The sequence below is a fragment of the Podarcis muralis genome, chromosome 7, assembly GCF_964188315.1.
Source record: "Podarcis muralis chromosome 7, rPodMur119.hap1.1, whole genome shotgun sequence".
Taxonomy (NCBI): Eukaryota; Metazoa; Chordata; class Lepidosauria; order Squamata; family Lacertidae; genus Podarcis; species Podarcis muralis.
Window position 1 is genome coordinate 33,985,035 of NC_135661.1, and position 16,649 is coordinate 34,001,683.

General features: G+C 44.0%; 1 protein-coding gene across 11 annotated transcripts in view; it reads left to right on the forward strand.

Annotated features, from left to right (window-relative positions):
* Nucleotides 1–2,153, forward strand: part of PHKB (phosphorylase kinase regulatory subunit beta) — a 135,751-nt gene extending 133,598 nt beyond the window's left edge. For all 11 annotated transcript variants that reach the window (XM_077931519.1, XM_077931513.1, XM_028740223.2 and 8 more), the window contains one exon: nt 1,393–2,153. In XM_077931519.1, coding sequence (XP_077787645.1) covers nt 1,393–1,530 — 138 coding nt within the window. In that variant the 3' untranslated portion in view covers nt 1,531–2,153. The remainder of the gene's footprint in view (nt 1–1,392) is intronic.
* Nucleotides 2,154–16,649: the final 14,496 nt, after the last annotated feature.

Genomic DNA, 16,649 nt, shown 5'->3' on the forward strand with positions numbered 1-16,649 from the left:
ACTGTTCTAAACCATCATATTGATGACATTCTGCATGCTTCTAAATACAAATGTGTGAGATGGGTTGTTTCTTCCCATATCGTTTTTTTAGAAAAGGAATGGGGCATCTGTGGTCATAGGTTCTAAATCACTGTATTTTAGAACATGGAGCTATATCGCCATATATTCTTACATATATTAGTAAAGGTGGCTGCCTCGTATCTAAATGGCAGAGCAAGCAACTGTTTATCTCACATGCAATTTTATTTCTCATGTTTCTATCACACCATTCTTCCAAGGAGCTGGGGGTGTTGTTCCTGCCTCTTCTTCCTCCACAGACACTTTCATTCCACAGCAGCTCTGTGTGCTGTGCTAAGCCTGGAGACACTGATTGACCCAAGGAGTAACCACATAGTTCTGTGTCTGAATTGGGGATTTGAACCTAGGTCTTTCTGGTCCTCACCTGATACTCTACAGAGGCTTTTATTGCTGGGCAAGGAAGAAAAGAATAGAACTTTTCTTCCTAACGAGCAAAGCTGAGTCAACCTTCATGCCACACTCCTACAGGAAGCAAATCAAGGAATTGTGTAGTTCACAGACGGGTGGCTGAAATCCAATGCTCCACCCAAAGTGTTTGTGAAAGTACATAATCATGGAATGGGCACCAGATGAAACAGACACCTACAATCTTGCACATTTCTTTTTTCAAATTTTCCCTCCCCCGTTCCCACCTCCCTTCTGCTGGTTGTCTGCTCCTCCTGCTACCACTGTCCCATCACTGCCCATCTGCTCCACCCTCTCCCTCCTTCCCCTGCCGCCACTTGCATCTGTAGCCCACAGGAGCTCTGCTGTGCTATCCATGCCCTCGAAAGCCACGGGCTTCTCCATTGAGCCCAGGGGGAAGGTTCACTATCACTACAGGGCACACAACCATGACCATGCCTCCTCCGCCACTCATCTCCTTGCTTGGGGACAATTGCTTCTTGCAAAAGGTGAGCCTGCAGCTTGATGAGCTCTGTACCTTTGGCACCAATGAAGTGGTGACTCACTGAAAGACTACGGTATGATCTGTGGCTGCCTTCCCACGGCCTAAAGCTGATGTTCTGAAGCAGCATGAGATCTCTGACTCACAGTGTTTGAGACAATGCATATCAGATTTATTTTTTTTGTCTGCCTCTGTTGCTGTTAAGAAGCTTCCTTGTTCCCACTGTCTCCCTCCCAGTTCCCCATTTGCTATTTGGTTGGAATCCAAAATATTTATCAGACTGCATGACAGAGAATGTCAAGTGTGTGAAGTGCCCTCTTCATCACCACCCTGCTTTTCCATCTGTGGCTCCCTCCTTGTCTTCAGTTGTGTCTGATTGTTACCCATCAGCATTGTGACTGAGATCAAACTGTGTTTATCTTATGCAGGATGACATGACTCCCTTTTACAACACTCCTCCGCTGGGAAAGAGAGGGACTTGCAGCTATTTGACAAAGGCGGTGATGAATCTATTGCTGGAAGGCGACGTGAAGCCCAGCACAGATGACCCCTGTTCTATTAGCTAAAAGCAGGTGGACAGGATGCTGTATCTTTAGCAGTCTCGTTTGCTTGGCATGTGATGTTCAATTCCTCACTGTACAAGGGATGCCGTTCGGGTCCCTGTTATAAATGGCCGCCGTGACAAAGCTCAGACACTTAGGGTAGCAAAAGCACACAGCTGATTCTGTAGTAGCCGAGAAGCTCATTTAATCAAGCGCCGTATTCCTTTCCTGCGTCTCCAATGGCAACCTGCACTCTCCACCTAAGCACCGCGGTCGCGAGTCGGCAGAGCAATTGCATGAAACGGCTCGTGCTGATTGAGACTTTGGATGTTTTAGAAAAAATTAACTGGGCTCGTATTTATAGTTTAAGCATTGCTTGGGAATGATTGCAGTGATAAATTTATTTATGTAATAGTGAATTAAATGCGCGCTGAAAAATTTATCAGCTCTCCCCCTTCATTTGTATTGTAATTCATTATTGAAAGACTTCATTATGAATACTGGATGAAATACAGGCATAAATTTTAAAAATAAATGAGCCCCGTGTTTGAAGTTGAGTTACTTGTTAACTCCAAGAAGATAACTGTGACTTTGGATCTGAGTGCTCCCAATGAAGCTCAAGGATAAAATAAAACAACTGTGTTCTATATATGCTTTAGAATATTTCTGTGATCAGTTCTTCCGTTTAATAATTGCTTAGCATGCTAATTGCTTAAACACATTCGTTTTCTGCAGTTGAAAATGGGAAATAATTGTTATGTTGGAGAATATCTTTTCACATCACAGATTTTTCTTTGGCCCAGTCCAGACACCTTAAGGGACATGATTTTAAATTAACCTTTAGAGAAGGTCCCCTAGATCAAAGAGGACAGTAAATCATATTAGAAGAAATGCCCTGAATGAAAAAGCTTATAGTCAGAACCCACTCCCATCTGCAGAGCATCTCTGCAAAGCAGAATTGTATCCATGCACATAAGTGGACTAAGGTGCATCTGTTGTATTTGGAAGCTCCTGGGTTCAATCCCTGTTCTTAATCCTCTGTGTAAACCCCTGGAGAGCTGCCAGTCCTGCTCAGCTAAATGGACTCCAGGGTCTGGCTAAGTATAAGGCAGCCTCTTACACTCTGTTTGCCTGAATGCACCTCCACATAAAAAAGAAAGAAATTAAGAAATCTGCCCTTACACTAGGTCAGACTCTATCTAACTAACTAGACCAGGATTGTCTCCTCTGATTGGCAGCTGCTCTCCAGAGTTTTAGGCAGGAAAGAAGTCCTCCCCATCCTCTGACCCTTCTCACTGCAGAATGCTGGGGACTAAAGCTGGGATCTTCCACATGCAAATGGGGAAAGGACTAGAGCAGAAGGGCTTTTGCATGCGGAAGGTCCCAGCTTCAATCCCCAGCATCTCCAGGTAGGACAAGGAAGTCCTTGTTCCTTGAAACTCTGAAATGCTGCTGGCCAGTCAGTGTAGACAGTACTAACTTAGATAGACCCAAGGTCTGACTTGGTATAAGGCAGATTCCTATGAAAGAATGTGCTCCAAAGCCTGAGCTATGAGCCTTCTACCCAAGAACACCTTGCATGTGGGAAGAAAAAAACTAGTTGAGACGAAGAATTAGTTGGGGTGAGCAATTCTAGCCTGTGCTAGTTTTGTGCATGCAGGAGGAATATTCCTCCCCAGCAACAGCCTAAAGAGGAATAGTGCGGCAACGTTTTTACTGCCTTGCTTGCAGTTTGAACTAAACCTACTGATTCCAAACAGAGAATGAGATTCTAGAGCTGAGGATATTCACAGACACAGTTTACAGCCCTTGTTTGAGGTGCTCAGTTCTTACGCATTCAAAGGAGCCTTCTTCACGGTCGTCACCACCGAAGCGAGGACGTTTTCAGAGCCAGGCTCGCTCTTGATCGAATCTTCGTCTGTGTATTTTCTATGAGGACAGAGCCATGCTTAGATTTTGATCCAACTTTGATCCCAAAGGTAAATTCCAGGTATTGTAGGGCTGAGGAGATTGAAGCCTCTACTTCAATCTCAAAACATTCTAGGGAGATTATCTGGCATGCATCGGGATAGAAACCTGCCTTAAAAGCCTCCCGTTATTAGAAGGGGTGGATTGGAATTCAGAAAGGAATAAAGTGCAGTTTCTGCTGTAAAAATGGAAAAGGCTCTCCCAATGCAAGATGGATTTTGGCCTGTTTCACAAAGGCACTTCCATCCAGTTGGGATGTGTTCCATTCAGTTAAGAATACATTGACTTTTTCTAGGGGGAATCCTAGAAAGCTTTCGCTGTGTTCTTTAATAGGGTACTGCAACGGTGTCAATCTGGCTTTAGCAATGGTAGAGTTTGATCTTTAGACATGGCTTGTCATTAAAGCGGCGGTCAGCAGCTAGTTTTGCCATCAAGCCGGGCTCTCCGCTCCCCTCTTCCACTGCACGTTGGCTTAGCAGCACATCAAATCAATATACTCTCGTCTTCTGAATTGTATTTATTTAAATGGTAGGTTGCTGCCTGAAGGCTCCTGAGATCAGGAACAGATGAAACTACAAACAACATTAGAAGCAAACAGCAGCAGCAGCAAATGATAGAAGAGTTATATTACTCCTTTTGTAAACCACACTGAATTTTTTAATGCAAACTCTGTGTGTGTGTTTGTACACACATGCACACACACATAAAAGTAGAGTTGGGAAGGACACCAAGGTTCGTCTAACCCACTGCAATGCAGGAATCACAGCTAAGAATCCAACCTCTGTTTAAAAACCTATGCAGTAGAGTCCAGCTCCATCCAAAATGGTCCACTGTCCAACAGCTCTTACTGTCAGCAGATATATACAGACCAACAATGTTAGCTCACAAACCCAGCAAAATAGCACCATCTTGATGGTCAAATAGGGGGCTAGACAAACTCCATTGACTTGGGTGCCACTATGAAAAAGGTCTTGTTGCTGCCAGTGGCATCTCTGTTGGTAATGACAACTGAAGCAAGGTCTCATTAGATGGCAGGTTTGCATGGGAGGAGGGGTTTGTCTACAATTTGATGATTCTATGATTTAACTACTACAGATGCGCACCATATTAAGGAAGGGGGAGGAATGCATAAGTAAGCAAAAACAGCAAAGGTCTCATATCTTGCTCCCTTTTTGAACCTTTTCAGGGGTATTTTGAACCTTTTTCAGAGGGGCATGTATAGAGTCTCTTCTGCCTTTTGTCTTTTCCAGTCAAACAGTCCTTGGAAACCCTGACAAGGGCAGAGGCAGAAGGGCGTACAAAGCAGGCACTTCTCTCCATGCACTGCTCTGCCTCCAGCGCCATTTCCTCTTGGCTTCCTGGCCCCTTTTCCCAGCTGCAAAACAAGCCAGAAAACCAAAGGCGGGCCAGGAGCTTGCATAGGAGTGAGTTCTTCCCTCCAGCTTCTATGAGCAGCTTCAAGAAGCATGGAAAGGGAAGCGAGCTGGTAATTGGGGAGCCAGGTGGCACCTGGTAGGGTGCTGGAGACCAGCCATGGTTGGCTCCTGAACTCAAAGAGGAACCCTTGGAGCAGTACCGCTGGGAGATTGGCACAGCTTAATGTCAGCAGCTATGACTGTACCGTGCATATCAACATTTCATTAGGAACTGAGTAGGTTTGAATTGTTTCCGCCTTTGGTGGAACTGTTGACAACCCATAATTTAGAGGATTAAATTAATTCCTGAAGCACACATGTAGAATCATAGAATTGTTGAGTTGGGAGGGAACCCGAGGGTCATCTAGTCCAACGCCCTGCAGTGCAGGAATCCTGCCCACAGCCGTCCCAGGGTGGGATCAAACCGCCTGCCTTCTGGTTAACAGCCAGATGATTCACTGACTCATTGTGCCACTTAGCATTTATATAGTGCATTATTTCAGTAAATCTTTACAACAGCCCTGTGAGGCAGGACAATGTTAAAATGACCCTTATGGGTTTGTCTAAGGCCACCAGATGGGCTTATGGATGAGCTGGGAGTTAGATCTGACATAGCACAGTGGCTTATTCTTCTTCTTTTTTCTGGGGGTGGGGAATATGATGTAATGGCTAAAGTGTTGGACTTAGATATGGGAGATTCAGGTTCTAATTTCTTCTCTGGGGTAATTCTTGCCCTAACCTATCACATAGAAGTGATAGAAGGGGAGAACATTTATCATCATCATCATCATTTACCTGCCTTTCACCTTAAGATCCCAAGGTGGTTACAACAATTAAAACACACTGTTAAAAACAGTTTAAAAGAACTTACAATCACAGAAATAACAAGGGCATTGAAAATATACATCTCAAGTGTCAAAAGCTGGGGCGAAGAGGTGTGTTTTCAGTATTTCCTGAAAGCTGTAAAACAATGGTGCCAGATGTACTTCTGTTGGATGGGAGTTCCACCACTTAGGGGTTGCTCCACAGAATGGCATTTCCTGGGCTGCCACCACCCTGAGCTTTTGAGGACAGTGGAACAGCCCAGACTCCAGAGATTGGCTGTCTCTGCCAATCTTAACACCTGGCAGGGTCTGTCGGGAAGGAGGTGGCCTTTCAAGGTATCTGGAGCATAAAAGAGCATCTTGCATTGGGACCGGAAACAAACTGGCCATCAGGGCAGCTGTTTTAAAAACAAATGGAATCTTGGCCAGTAATCTGGCTGCTGCAGTTTGGACCAACTGAAATTTCCAAGGCGTCTTCAAGGGCAGCCCCAAGTAGAGTGTGTTGCAGTAATCCAGTCAGAAGTTAACTAGAGTCAAGTCAAGTCAGGTCATGTCATCTTTGTCCAAAAGGGGTTGTTGCTGGCCAACCAGCAGGAGCCCCCTTGAAGGCAGGGGAAGGGTTCGAAATAAACACATAGTTGCCTAACATGGATATAGCCAAAGTGAATTTGAAAAGGCATAGTTTAAAAAGAAGAGTGTTAACAAAACAGCACAGGACTTAAAGCAACACCTAGTGTAGCTTTGGTGTGTTGGATCTCCAGCTACCTGCAGATATTTTATCTGATGACCACACAGCAAGCTCCGACCTTTGCCGAACTAAAGATCTCTTAACTCAGTTGGTGGGGATGGAGGTGAATCCATGAAATGTTTTTGCTCTCCTCTGCACACCCAGAAAGTATTCTGTAGAATAGGAAGGTTGACGCTTCACTGGCCGTTAAGATTCAGAAAGGATAAAAGGGTCCCACTGGCCTTTTTGTGCTTCCAAATATTTAAACAGCTGCAGGAGAGACTGGGTAAAAATATTAGCACACTTAGCAGAGCATGACCAGCCTTAAATCTGATTTAAAGCTTATTTTCTTATAATGGCAGAGCTAGAGGATGGAAGGTTATCTCATATGCCCCATTTGTTCCTTGAAGAACCGCATCTTTTAAAAAGGCTTCCTCCAACTTTGTGTCTTGTAGTGTAGAATTTGACCACAGGAGGAGCAAGTGCTATTGCACTTGAATCCTCTTTGCAGGTTCCCAGAATCGGATGCCAGACTAGATGGCTCCTCTTTAGCCTAATCCAGCAGGCTCTTCTTATGTTCTTATGTCAACATTTAAACCAGGAATAAGGAAGCTGTGCCCCTTCCTATGTTCTCTCCAGTTAGCATTGGTCCCAGCCAGCATGGCCAACAGTCAGGGAAAGATGGGGATTGTAGTCTGACAGCATTTGGAGTGCCACAGATTCCTAGCAAGACAGAGAAAATGAAACCTTCAGCTTTATAACCCAGCAGCTATTTGCACCCAGCCACAAAGCTCCACAGGGAAGAAACAGAACTTCTTGAAAGATGTCTCCCATGACACATCTGCTGCTTTTGGGTATTCATGCTGATGCATAGACCTCTCAGTTTGGAAGACACAAAGGTTTCTGCAGAGGGCATTTTACCTTCATAAGCCCATAGTGAATTGTTTTCTTGGGTTTGCATGGAGAACCATGGACTTTTATCTACAGAGATAGAGGAATGAAGCGGTACCGTGATGGAAAATAGTAGAGTGGGTGGTACCACTTCAGAATACAAGTTGGGGAGGTACCAATTTTGATTGCTGTTTCATATTCCAAGTAAAAACAAAAGAAAGCTGGCAGATAAGCCTAGGGATTCAATCCCGGTCTACTTCCCGCTGCTCTACTTTTCTGATTGCAGAGTGTTTTGTTTGTTCGTATGTAATGTACGGGAGCAATAAAGAGCATGGTTCACCCCGCAGTCTGAAATGATGCAGTTCATTCTACCACTTCACTCTGCTGCTGCCTTGTGTAGATCAGGTATCAACCTTCATGAACTGCCTGGGTTTTTAAAAGAGTGCTTTTTAAGTATTCAGCTCATGGAGAGGTTGTAAGAGGAGGCTCAGGAAATCCAGTGCCAAGGGCATCTACTGTACCCATTTCCAACTTGCTGTATGCGCTTGACTGTCCAAAACCAGGATTACAAATGAGCAAACATTTCTTTTTCTTTTGCTCATTGCATCACAAATGGGGCCTTTCTGCTTTTCCTCGTCTAATTTGGCCTCTGTTGGTTAATTTAAGAATCACTGCACCAAGCCTCAACCAATCACTTATTGATCGTTGGCAGAAAAAATGGCAGAAATGCTGTTCCTGATGTGAGCTGTAATGACTGCTTTCATTGGAAAGATTTTGATTTGGGATAACTGTGCACTGGCCAACAGCACATTCCCTTGGACCTATGCAAACAGTGAACGCATTATCTCTGATATGGATCCTTGTGTCAGCAAAACAGCACCATCCACACAGCAACAGAGGAAACCTGCCGTATACAGAGTCAGACCACGGGTCCATCTAGTTGAGTATTGTCTACATTGACTGCCAGGGGTTCTCCAGGAATTTAGACAAGTGTCTCTTCCAGCCCTACCTGGAGATGCCAAGGACTGGACCTGAGACCTTCTGTATGTGAAACAGATGCTTATTGTTAACTTGCAATTATTATTATTTTATTTTAAAAAATAGTTCTGGAGAGCATTCCAAAGCAATATCACCACCCCACTTCTCTTGTAGTCTGAAGTGGTGCAACTCAATTGGTAGAGACTCTTAAATCTCAGGGTCATGGATCCGAGCCACACATTGGGCAAAATATTCCTTCATTGCCGGGTGTTGGACTAGATGGCCCTTGTGGTCTCCTCCAACTCTATGATTCTGTGAATCCATTCTGCAACAAGCCCTCTTTTATCCCAAATAAAGAAATGGCTGATGTTTGACTCTTTGGGTTGAGAAAGGAAAGTATCAGTGGGAGTGTGCCCTCTAGAGGACTGGAAGGTGCACAGCACTTATGTCGCCAGACTGCAGAAGTCACCCAACTGGGGCTTTAAATATTTGGAAGCACAAAAAGGGCCAGTGGGAGCCTTTTATCCTTCCTGAATCTTAACAGCCAGTGAAGCGCCAACCTTCCTATTCTACAGAATACTTTCTGGGTGTGAGGAGGAGAGCAAAAAGATCTTTTCATCAGCGCAAGGGGCTTTTTAAGTTGTACAAAGTTAAGAAGTAGTAAGTAGGTTGTATGTTGACAACATCTTAGCTCAGCTCAGTCAGCACACTCATTACCAGCTTTTCCCCATTCTGGGAGGGCATTAATCTTTTCTGATTCTTTTGCAACACAGGCAGAAAAGATGCTGTTTCCTTCCTTTCTCAGTAACAGGCCAGTCTGTGTAGGCAGGATCCTGGCTTCTGTGACAGATAAATGATAGTTTTTGAGGTTGTGTTAGCTTAAGGCCTGACTCAGTAGCTATGTCTTCCAAATTAACTCCCACCTTGCCCAACCTTGGCAGCTGCCCTGACTGGGACCACCAATTTATTTCAAGCCTCTTGCACAGTTGGATTCTTTCCCATAGACCTGAGCACATGTTTGTCACAAGAAGTCTTCAGGTGTGCTTATAAACCACAACTTTGCATAGAATGCCTTATGCATACTTTTGCCTGGAACCAAGTCTCCCTGGCTGTTCTAATTGTGCAAGTAGCCATCTGTAACCCAAGTTGATCTGGCACAAAAAGAGCTGTTAAGCTCTCTGCCTTGCGTGGGGAGTGAGGCCCCCTTTGCATGCTGGCTCTGGAAGCCTAGGGATGCTTGGGTGAAATCTCTTGAGAACTTGGATGGCTCTCACAATATTTCGTGATAGCTTCCCCAAATTGGTGTGCTGGGCAGTCCTTGCCTCCTCAAGCAAGGCAGAGAGCTTAAAAGATCTTGCCAAGCAACACCAAGCAGACCTGGCACAAAAAGAGCTTTTATTTAACCTGCACAATTTCAACCAGTCTGCCTTCAAGTTACATGTATTTAAGATGTGAACATTCTCTGTAACATCCTAACATATCTGACATAATCCAGTTTCCATAACTTTAAAAAGCCACTGAACTGAGGATCTCTTTCAGTGCCAATTTTGGCTTCACTTGGTGCAAAATTCTAATTTGTTGGGTTTAGTGTGGGTGTTTATAGCACGGTATACACATCTGTCCTCAGCTGGGTTTAACTGACTTTTGTATCTGTTTGCAGGCACCTGCTTTCTGTCTGAATTTTCACTGAAGAAGATAAGCAGAGTCATATTGAGTTATTACAATGCAAGTCCCAGGGCATCCAAATAAAAACATGCTCCAAATTGCTTTGGAGTTTCTGTTATTTAGTTCAGCTCACATATGAGCAGAAGGCTCAAGATGGATTTTCCTGTAGCCAAATCTCTCTGCCAGGCTCTCTCTGGTAATGAATTTTGATTGCTAATTTGCTGGGTCAGATTGCACACAGTGGTAACTCGGAGATGAAAGTCCTCTTCTGTTTTCTTGCCCTCCAGCCATCACTCTTGCAAAGTCCTGTGAAACCTTAAAGCTGTCACGAACTCCCATTCTGTGCATGCAGCTTCAATTAATATCCCAAATACCTATGTATAATTTGAAGTCATCCCTTGTTTCAGGATTTAGTTATTATCTTCTTACAGAAAAAAAATTGCATATCTGAAGTGAAGATTCTTAAAAGTTATTGCAGGGTTTAGGAAACCATTGCAAGAATATCAAACTTGAGAGGTCAGTGAATAGCCAATACACCATATGGGTTGGGGATCTTCCCTAGCCTAGCACCCTTCAAATATTTTTGGACTACAATTCCCATCTTTTCCAGCCAGCATGCCCAGTGGTCGGGGTGGTGGGATCTAAGAAGACCACTGGATTGATTTGTACAAGCCACACCCTCTTCTCAGCCTAATCCAGGTGCAAATCTCACCTCAGTCAGGCATTCTTTTAAAGTCAGACTACATATTATGCTGAGAAAAATGGGGATTAAGAATTTATGGGCATATTATCTATCAGCATCATATAAAAATAATCTTGATGATCACAGGTTTGCACACAAACCTTCCTTATACTGAGTTAGACCATTGGTCCATCTAACCCAGTGTTGTCTGGGTGTTGACTAGCAGTGGCCCTCCAACATTTCCAGGAGAGATATTTCTCATAACCTATGATGTAACTCTTCACTGTGAAGATGGTGCCAGGGCCCCATTCCAGGAATCTTCATAGGCAGAGTGTGATGATGGCAGAGGCAAGATGGCGCCGAGGCAAGTCACGCTCTCCGGCGCTCACTTTTATTCTTTTAAAACCTTATCTTAATTGCCCTCCGGATGCCAATTTCTAACAAACGGAAAACATTTTAAAGACTCTGAGCACTTTCATAATTCCTGTTGGCTCTGCGAGCTTCAGCTTGTCTTCAGCTTGTCCCAGCCTGCTCCCACCCTCCTTATCAGCCGCCCGGTCAAGGTTGCCAGAGAGGAGAGAAAGCTGCTGCCTGAACTGAGAGCAGAGAGAGAAGAGGTCTAAAGACAGAACTGTGAACTGCTTACCGGACCAACGGTGCCTGGAGAAGGAGGGTAAGGAGAGACACGACTGTGAGCCCTGCTTTGAGACTGGCCCATAGACACCCAGCTCTGCTGAACACAGAGAAAGATAAAGCTTGGAGATTCGGGGGTTAATTGACCCCCGCCCAGCTGGGGGGCTGTGTGAACTAGCTGGGGACAGCATTCCTGCTTCGCAGCTGAAGAGGAAGTACAGTAGCTGGAAAGACTCTCCATTTTAACAAACTGTTCTGAGGAGACCAGCATTTATACTCTCAGAGACTCCTGGTGAAGGCATCTTGAGTTTTTTACAGGAAGATTTTAATCTACACAATAACTCTATAACAGTGTATCGGATAGGACCCTCTGGAGGTTTGGAAAACCGGCTTCAGCAAGATACCGTCCTGTGCCCTGCCTTATGTGGTAGGCCTCTGAAAGACTGCTTAGAAGGAGTCAGTGAACCAGCCCACAGAAAGTTTCCCTTCTGGGGCTCTTGGATATCCTTCGTTCAGTATAGGGCGGTGGGAGATGGCCTCTAAAGACTAAGCTAGGGCCTGAAATACAAGGTTATCATAGCTGCACATGCGCTATAGCCAAACTCCACTATTATCCTTTTCCAGCTGCACATAAATTGCCTAAATAAGGCAATTTTAATTTTAGCGTAGTTTTTAGCCGTTTTATTACTGCTTTCTCTTTGGCAGCATTGTTTTGTTTTATTATTATATTCCGACTAGGTTGCAGCATTTGTGAAACAGCACTGGTCGCATGACTGAGGTGAAAACTACAGGCTTAGGACAATCGCTAAGATCTAAAAGCAGAGAACTCAAAATAGAGAAATATACTGAGGTTGTTGATGAGCACATCAGGAAGCTGCTGCAGAGAGCAGGTGGGAATATAGATTGACACCCCCACTTGCCCCCCAATTTAAGGCAGTCGCACCCGGGGTAAACTGCCCTCTCTCTATATTAAGACAACTTTTACCATGGTTTTTACTAGAAGAACATATAAGGAGTTGGGTATACTGCCTGACTCGGCAATCAGCCCTCCGGGCCCTGGTAAAAGACAAAGCAAAATCACAAATTATTTTCCTAAGATGGAGGAGGGTAAGAGTCCACAAAAAGAGTTAATTCTTGATGAAGTAATACCCCCCTCTCTTACTGTTCTTGATTGGACGTCCTATCCTAAAGAGATACATCAAGATACTGGAAATATTAACTCCCCATGCAGCCTAGCGCAAGAACTAGCTTTAGCCGAGGAACTTCAGGAGGGAAATACCTCTATTACTAAGGAACAGCTACCCACGGAAGAAATTACACCAACCCATCAAAACCAGATATCTATTTCAAAATACTCTCAAACAGAATTGAGTGACGGCCGCCCTTTGGAGTATTCCCTAGCAATAAGTACTGATCTAGCCAACATAAAAAATTATCTAACAATAACAAATGGGCTACTGCTGACGTTAGTAGAAAATTTCACACCTCAATTAAAAGAGATAAAATTAAATGATATGCACCAAGAACATAAAACAGTTGAGCTAGTGGGGACGAACAAACCAGTAATAAATAAGAATCTGCAAAGGCATAACTCAAGGGTAAAAGTGAAGAAAAGTAAAAATATCAAAACAACAAGGAAAGCCAAGTATACCTGCAGTAATCGAAGCACACATTGGCAGAAATTGTTCAAACTTCTTCCCTCGGCCCCAAATAAATCGACCACACGGGGCAGCAAAAAGAAGGGAAAAAAGAGAGAAACAAAGATAGTTACACAGCAACCGGCTAAGGAGGACTCCCCAAGGCTGATTCCAGTAGCAAGTGAGAAGGCAGAAGTAGCAATCCAGTCCCTGGATAACCAACTATTTAACAAACCTGATGCTGCGGAAGTAGAGGCCTCTACCTATGAAGGCAATAAAACACTTAGCAAATCGAACAGCGAGGAAGAGGAAGCGTTCAGTAGAGATGATACCCCCCTTCAGACCTGGCAAGCCTCCAGTCAGGAAAGAGATTGGAATTTGATCTTAAATCCCCAAAAATTGGTATTCACGAACTTCCCGAAGCCTAAGGGCTTCCTTACAGGGAAACAGCGAATAATGAACTTTGTATCTAGCCTAAATGACATACTGCCAGGAATGGTTAATTCTAATGATATCACCTCGGTGGAATATCTACATTATGATGGTCACTCAGTGAGAGCACTGACCACTTTTAGGGATCAGAACCTGGCCAAGTTTATTTTTAGGTCAAGACTTGCCTTTTTAAAAGCACGGATAACAATACTTAGGCTCTTTGAAAATAAGGCTCCTTTGAGCCCCCTTTTGAAAACTAAGCAGGCAAATCCTAGAAAGGGGAAACAACTCTCAAAATTATGGCCTGACAAACAGAATCCGCAATGCCTTGTGAGCAAAGGTGAGGATCTCTTTACTATGGAAGAAAATATCCTAATTGACCAATTCTGGATGTTCCCACCATTAATACAAACTGACATCTTGGGAAGACTAGACAAGCTAAGAGATAAGCTGGCCGAGAGAGCTCCAGGCAACGAGGTTATTAAGGGTGACCAAAAAAAGACCACAACACGTAACCATCAGATCAAAGCGGAGATTAACTTTCCACCAAGAGAGAATGTGCCACCCTTCAAGGAGAGCACTCCATCTCCCCCCCGAAGGAGAAATATCCCTAAGGTGACCCCACCAGAGGTATGGGACAAAATGAGATACCTAGATGAAACAGAATTGGGCCAAAATCAGGCCGCAACAGAATATCTACAGAAGGAATTTATGCATAATAAAGATCCGGTGTTCACAAACGTGAGCACTTTGCATCCACCTATTGAAATCATAGAGCGGCTGGATAGCCCGCCATACAAAGACGATAGGCGACCGATACATAAAGCGACAAACCCTAAAAGTACGTTAGCTAATAATTGACAAAGACTCGACTGTGATAAAGCCAATCTTAAATTTTTATCATGGAACATTGCTGGTTGGCTCAACAAGGCGACTGACCAATCATTTGTCAATTTTATTCAAGATCATGATATAGTCTTCTTGCAAGAGACATGGCTAACAGGGGTTTTAGATGTAAATGGTTTTGCCTCATTTTCGCTCGCAGGTTCACCAAGCAACAAAGGGGGACGAGTTAAGGGTGGGCTAGGCATTCTAATATCCACAAGGCTGAGAGCATCTTTCGTCGAGCTGGAGCCTCTGAACAGTGTGGCCATGGCATTATTAATGAAATGCAGATATTGCACACTTCTATTGATTAATATATATGCCCCTCCCCAAAGAGGCAAGCAGCTTACTAAAAATATCTGGCATAGGCTAGAATCATATGTCGATGAGCTAATGAATCAAACTCCTGCAGCGGCAGTGCTGCTGGCTGGGGATTTAAACGCCAGAATTGGCCAATCAGATGAAGCGTTATATGCTCATTTCCATGACGTACCTCCCATTTCTGAAGAAGCCCATTCTATTCCCCCAAGGCTCTCAAAAGACAAGGGCTGCAACTACGCAGGCCTATGCCTTCTACGTTTTTCCAACAATCTGGATCTGACTGTATTAAATGGTCGTGTCGACAGAGAACCCAGTGGGGAATTTACATTTATATCCAACATGGGAGCCTCCACTATCGATTACGTCCTGGTGTCATCTAACCTTTTGAGCAGAGCACGGGAATGTAAAGTGGTGGAGAGGGTTGACAGCGACCACCTACCGCTCTGTTTAATACTGGATGTAAGAAAAGATTTATTTTGCTCTGATAAACTTGTAGCCCCATGTTTCGAAAACATGGAGCTAAGATACTCACGCATTAAATGGTCCAGCAAATTGAGTGATGAAATATCGGAAAGACTTCACTCAGATATTTTTCTTGCTAGAAAGGAGAACCTCGTTAATTCCCCAACTCCTGAGGCTAGATTAGACATGTTCCGGGAACTGATTTCGTCCCTACAACCTTATCTGACCAATAAAAAAACGCCACAGCAATCTCTACACTCTAACAAATCCAAACCTTGGTTTGACCAAGAATGCATGGCTATGAAACGCCTCCTGCTGGATAAGTACAGGAACTATAGATCAGCGAACTTGCCTTCGCTTCCATTAGACTGGTTTGAGTTAAAACGCAGTTATAAAGCTTTGATTAACAAGAAAAAGCTCCAGGCACAAAGGGAGGATTGGCAGTGCCTAGTGGAGGCCTCCCAAAGAAAAGACTCTGCCACGTTTTGGAAAATAATTGCAAAAAACTGGAGAGACTCCCCGATTGAAATCGAATACTCTATACCCGCTGGAGCATGGGAGGCTTATTTCCTCTCATTATATTCATCAAATCAACTGGTCCCAGCTCTGCTTCCTGCTTCAAGTGAATTTGGCAAGGAATGGCCCCCTGTAACCACAGAAGAAATTATTGGCCTTATTCAATCTCTTAAATCAGGGAAAGCCCCAGGTGCTGACAATATCCCACCAGAAATTCTTAAGGCAAATGTTGAATGGTGGGCCCCTGTGCTAGCCGCCTTGTTCACTAGTATAAATCAAGCGGCTATTATCCCTGAGGACTGGGGTTTAGCCATCATCATTCCAATATTCAAGAAAGGAAACAGAACTGAGCCAGCTAACTACAGACCAATCAGTCTATTAAGTATTATTAGCAAACTGTACGCTGCTCATCTATGTAATAAATTAGTGGAGTGGATGGAAAGAGAGCATATTCTATCAGAAGCTCAAGCTGGTTTTAGAGCAAAGCGTTCAACTATAGACCAGGCTCTTATCCTTCAACACCTGGCAGACAAATACTCTAGAAAAGGGGGGTCTTTATATGCAGCTTTTGTGGATTTTAAATCGGCTTTCGATCTAATACCAAGGGACAGACTCTGGGAAAAGCTTGGCGCTACAAACATAGACAAGCGCTTATTACGCCTTATCCGTGGTCTATACGAAAACACCAGGGTGAGGGTAAGATGCGACCGGTCAGGCCATCTAACTAAAGAAATCCAAACGCACTATGGGGTTAAACAAGGATGTGTCCTCGCGCCAATGCTATTTAATTTCTACATCAACTCTTTAGCTGTAAATATGGAGAAAGAAAATGCCCACCCTCCCAAACTGGCAGGTATGCCCCTCCCGGTGCTTCTGTATGCGGACGACGCAGTCCTGCTCTCCTTTTCCTGCGTTGGCTTGAGGAAGCTTTTGAGATCACTTGCTGACTATTGTCAAGCGGAACAACTATCAATAAATTATAGCAAATCTAAAATTATGGTGTTTTCAAAAAAAAGAAGGAAACACAAATGGAGAATTAATGGACATCCTATTGACCAGGTAGCAACTTTCAAATACCTGGGAATAACTTTTCAGGAAAGGGTCTCG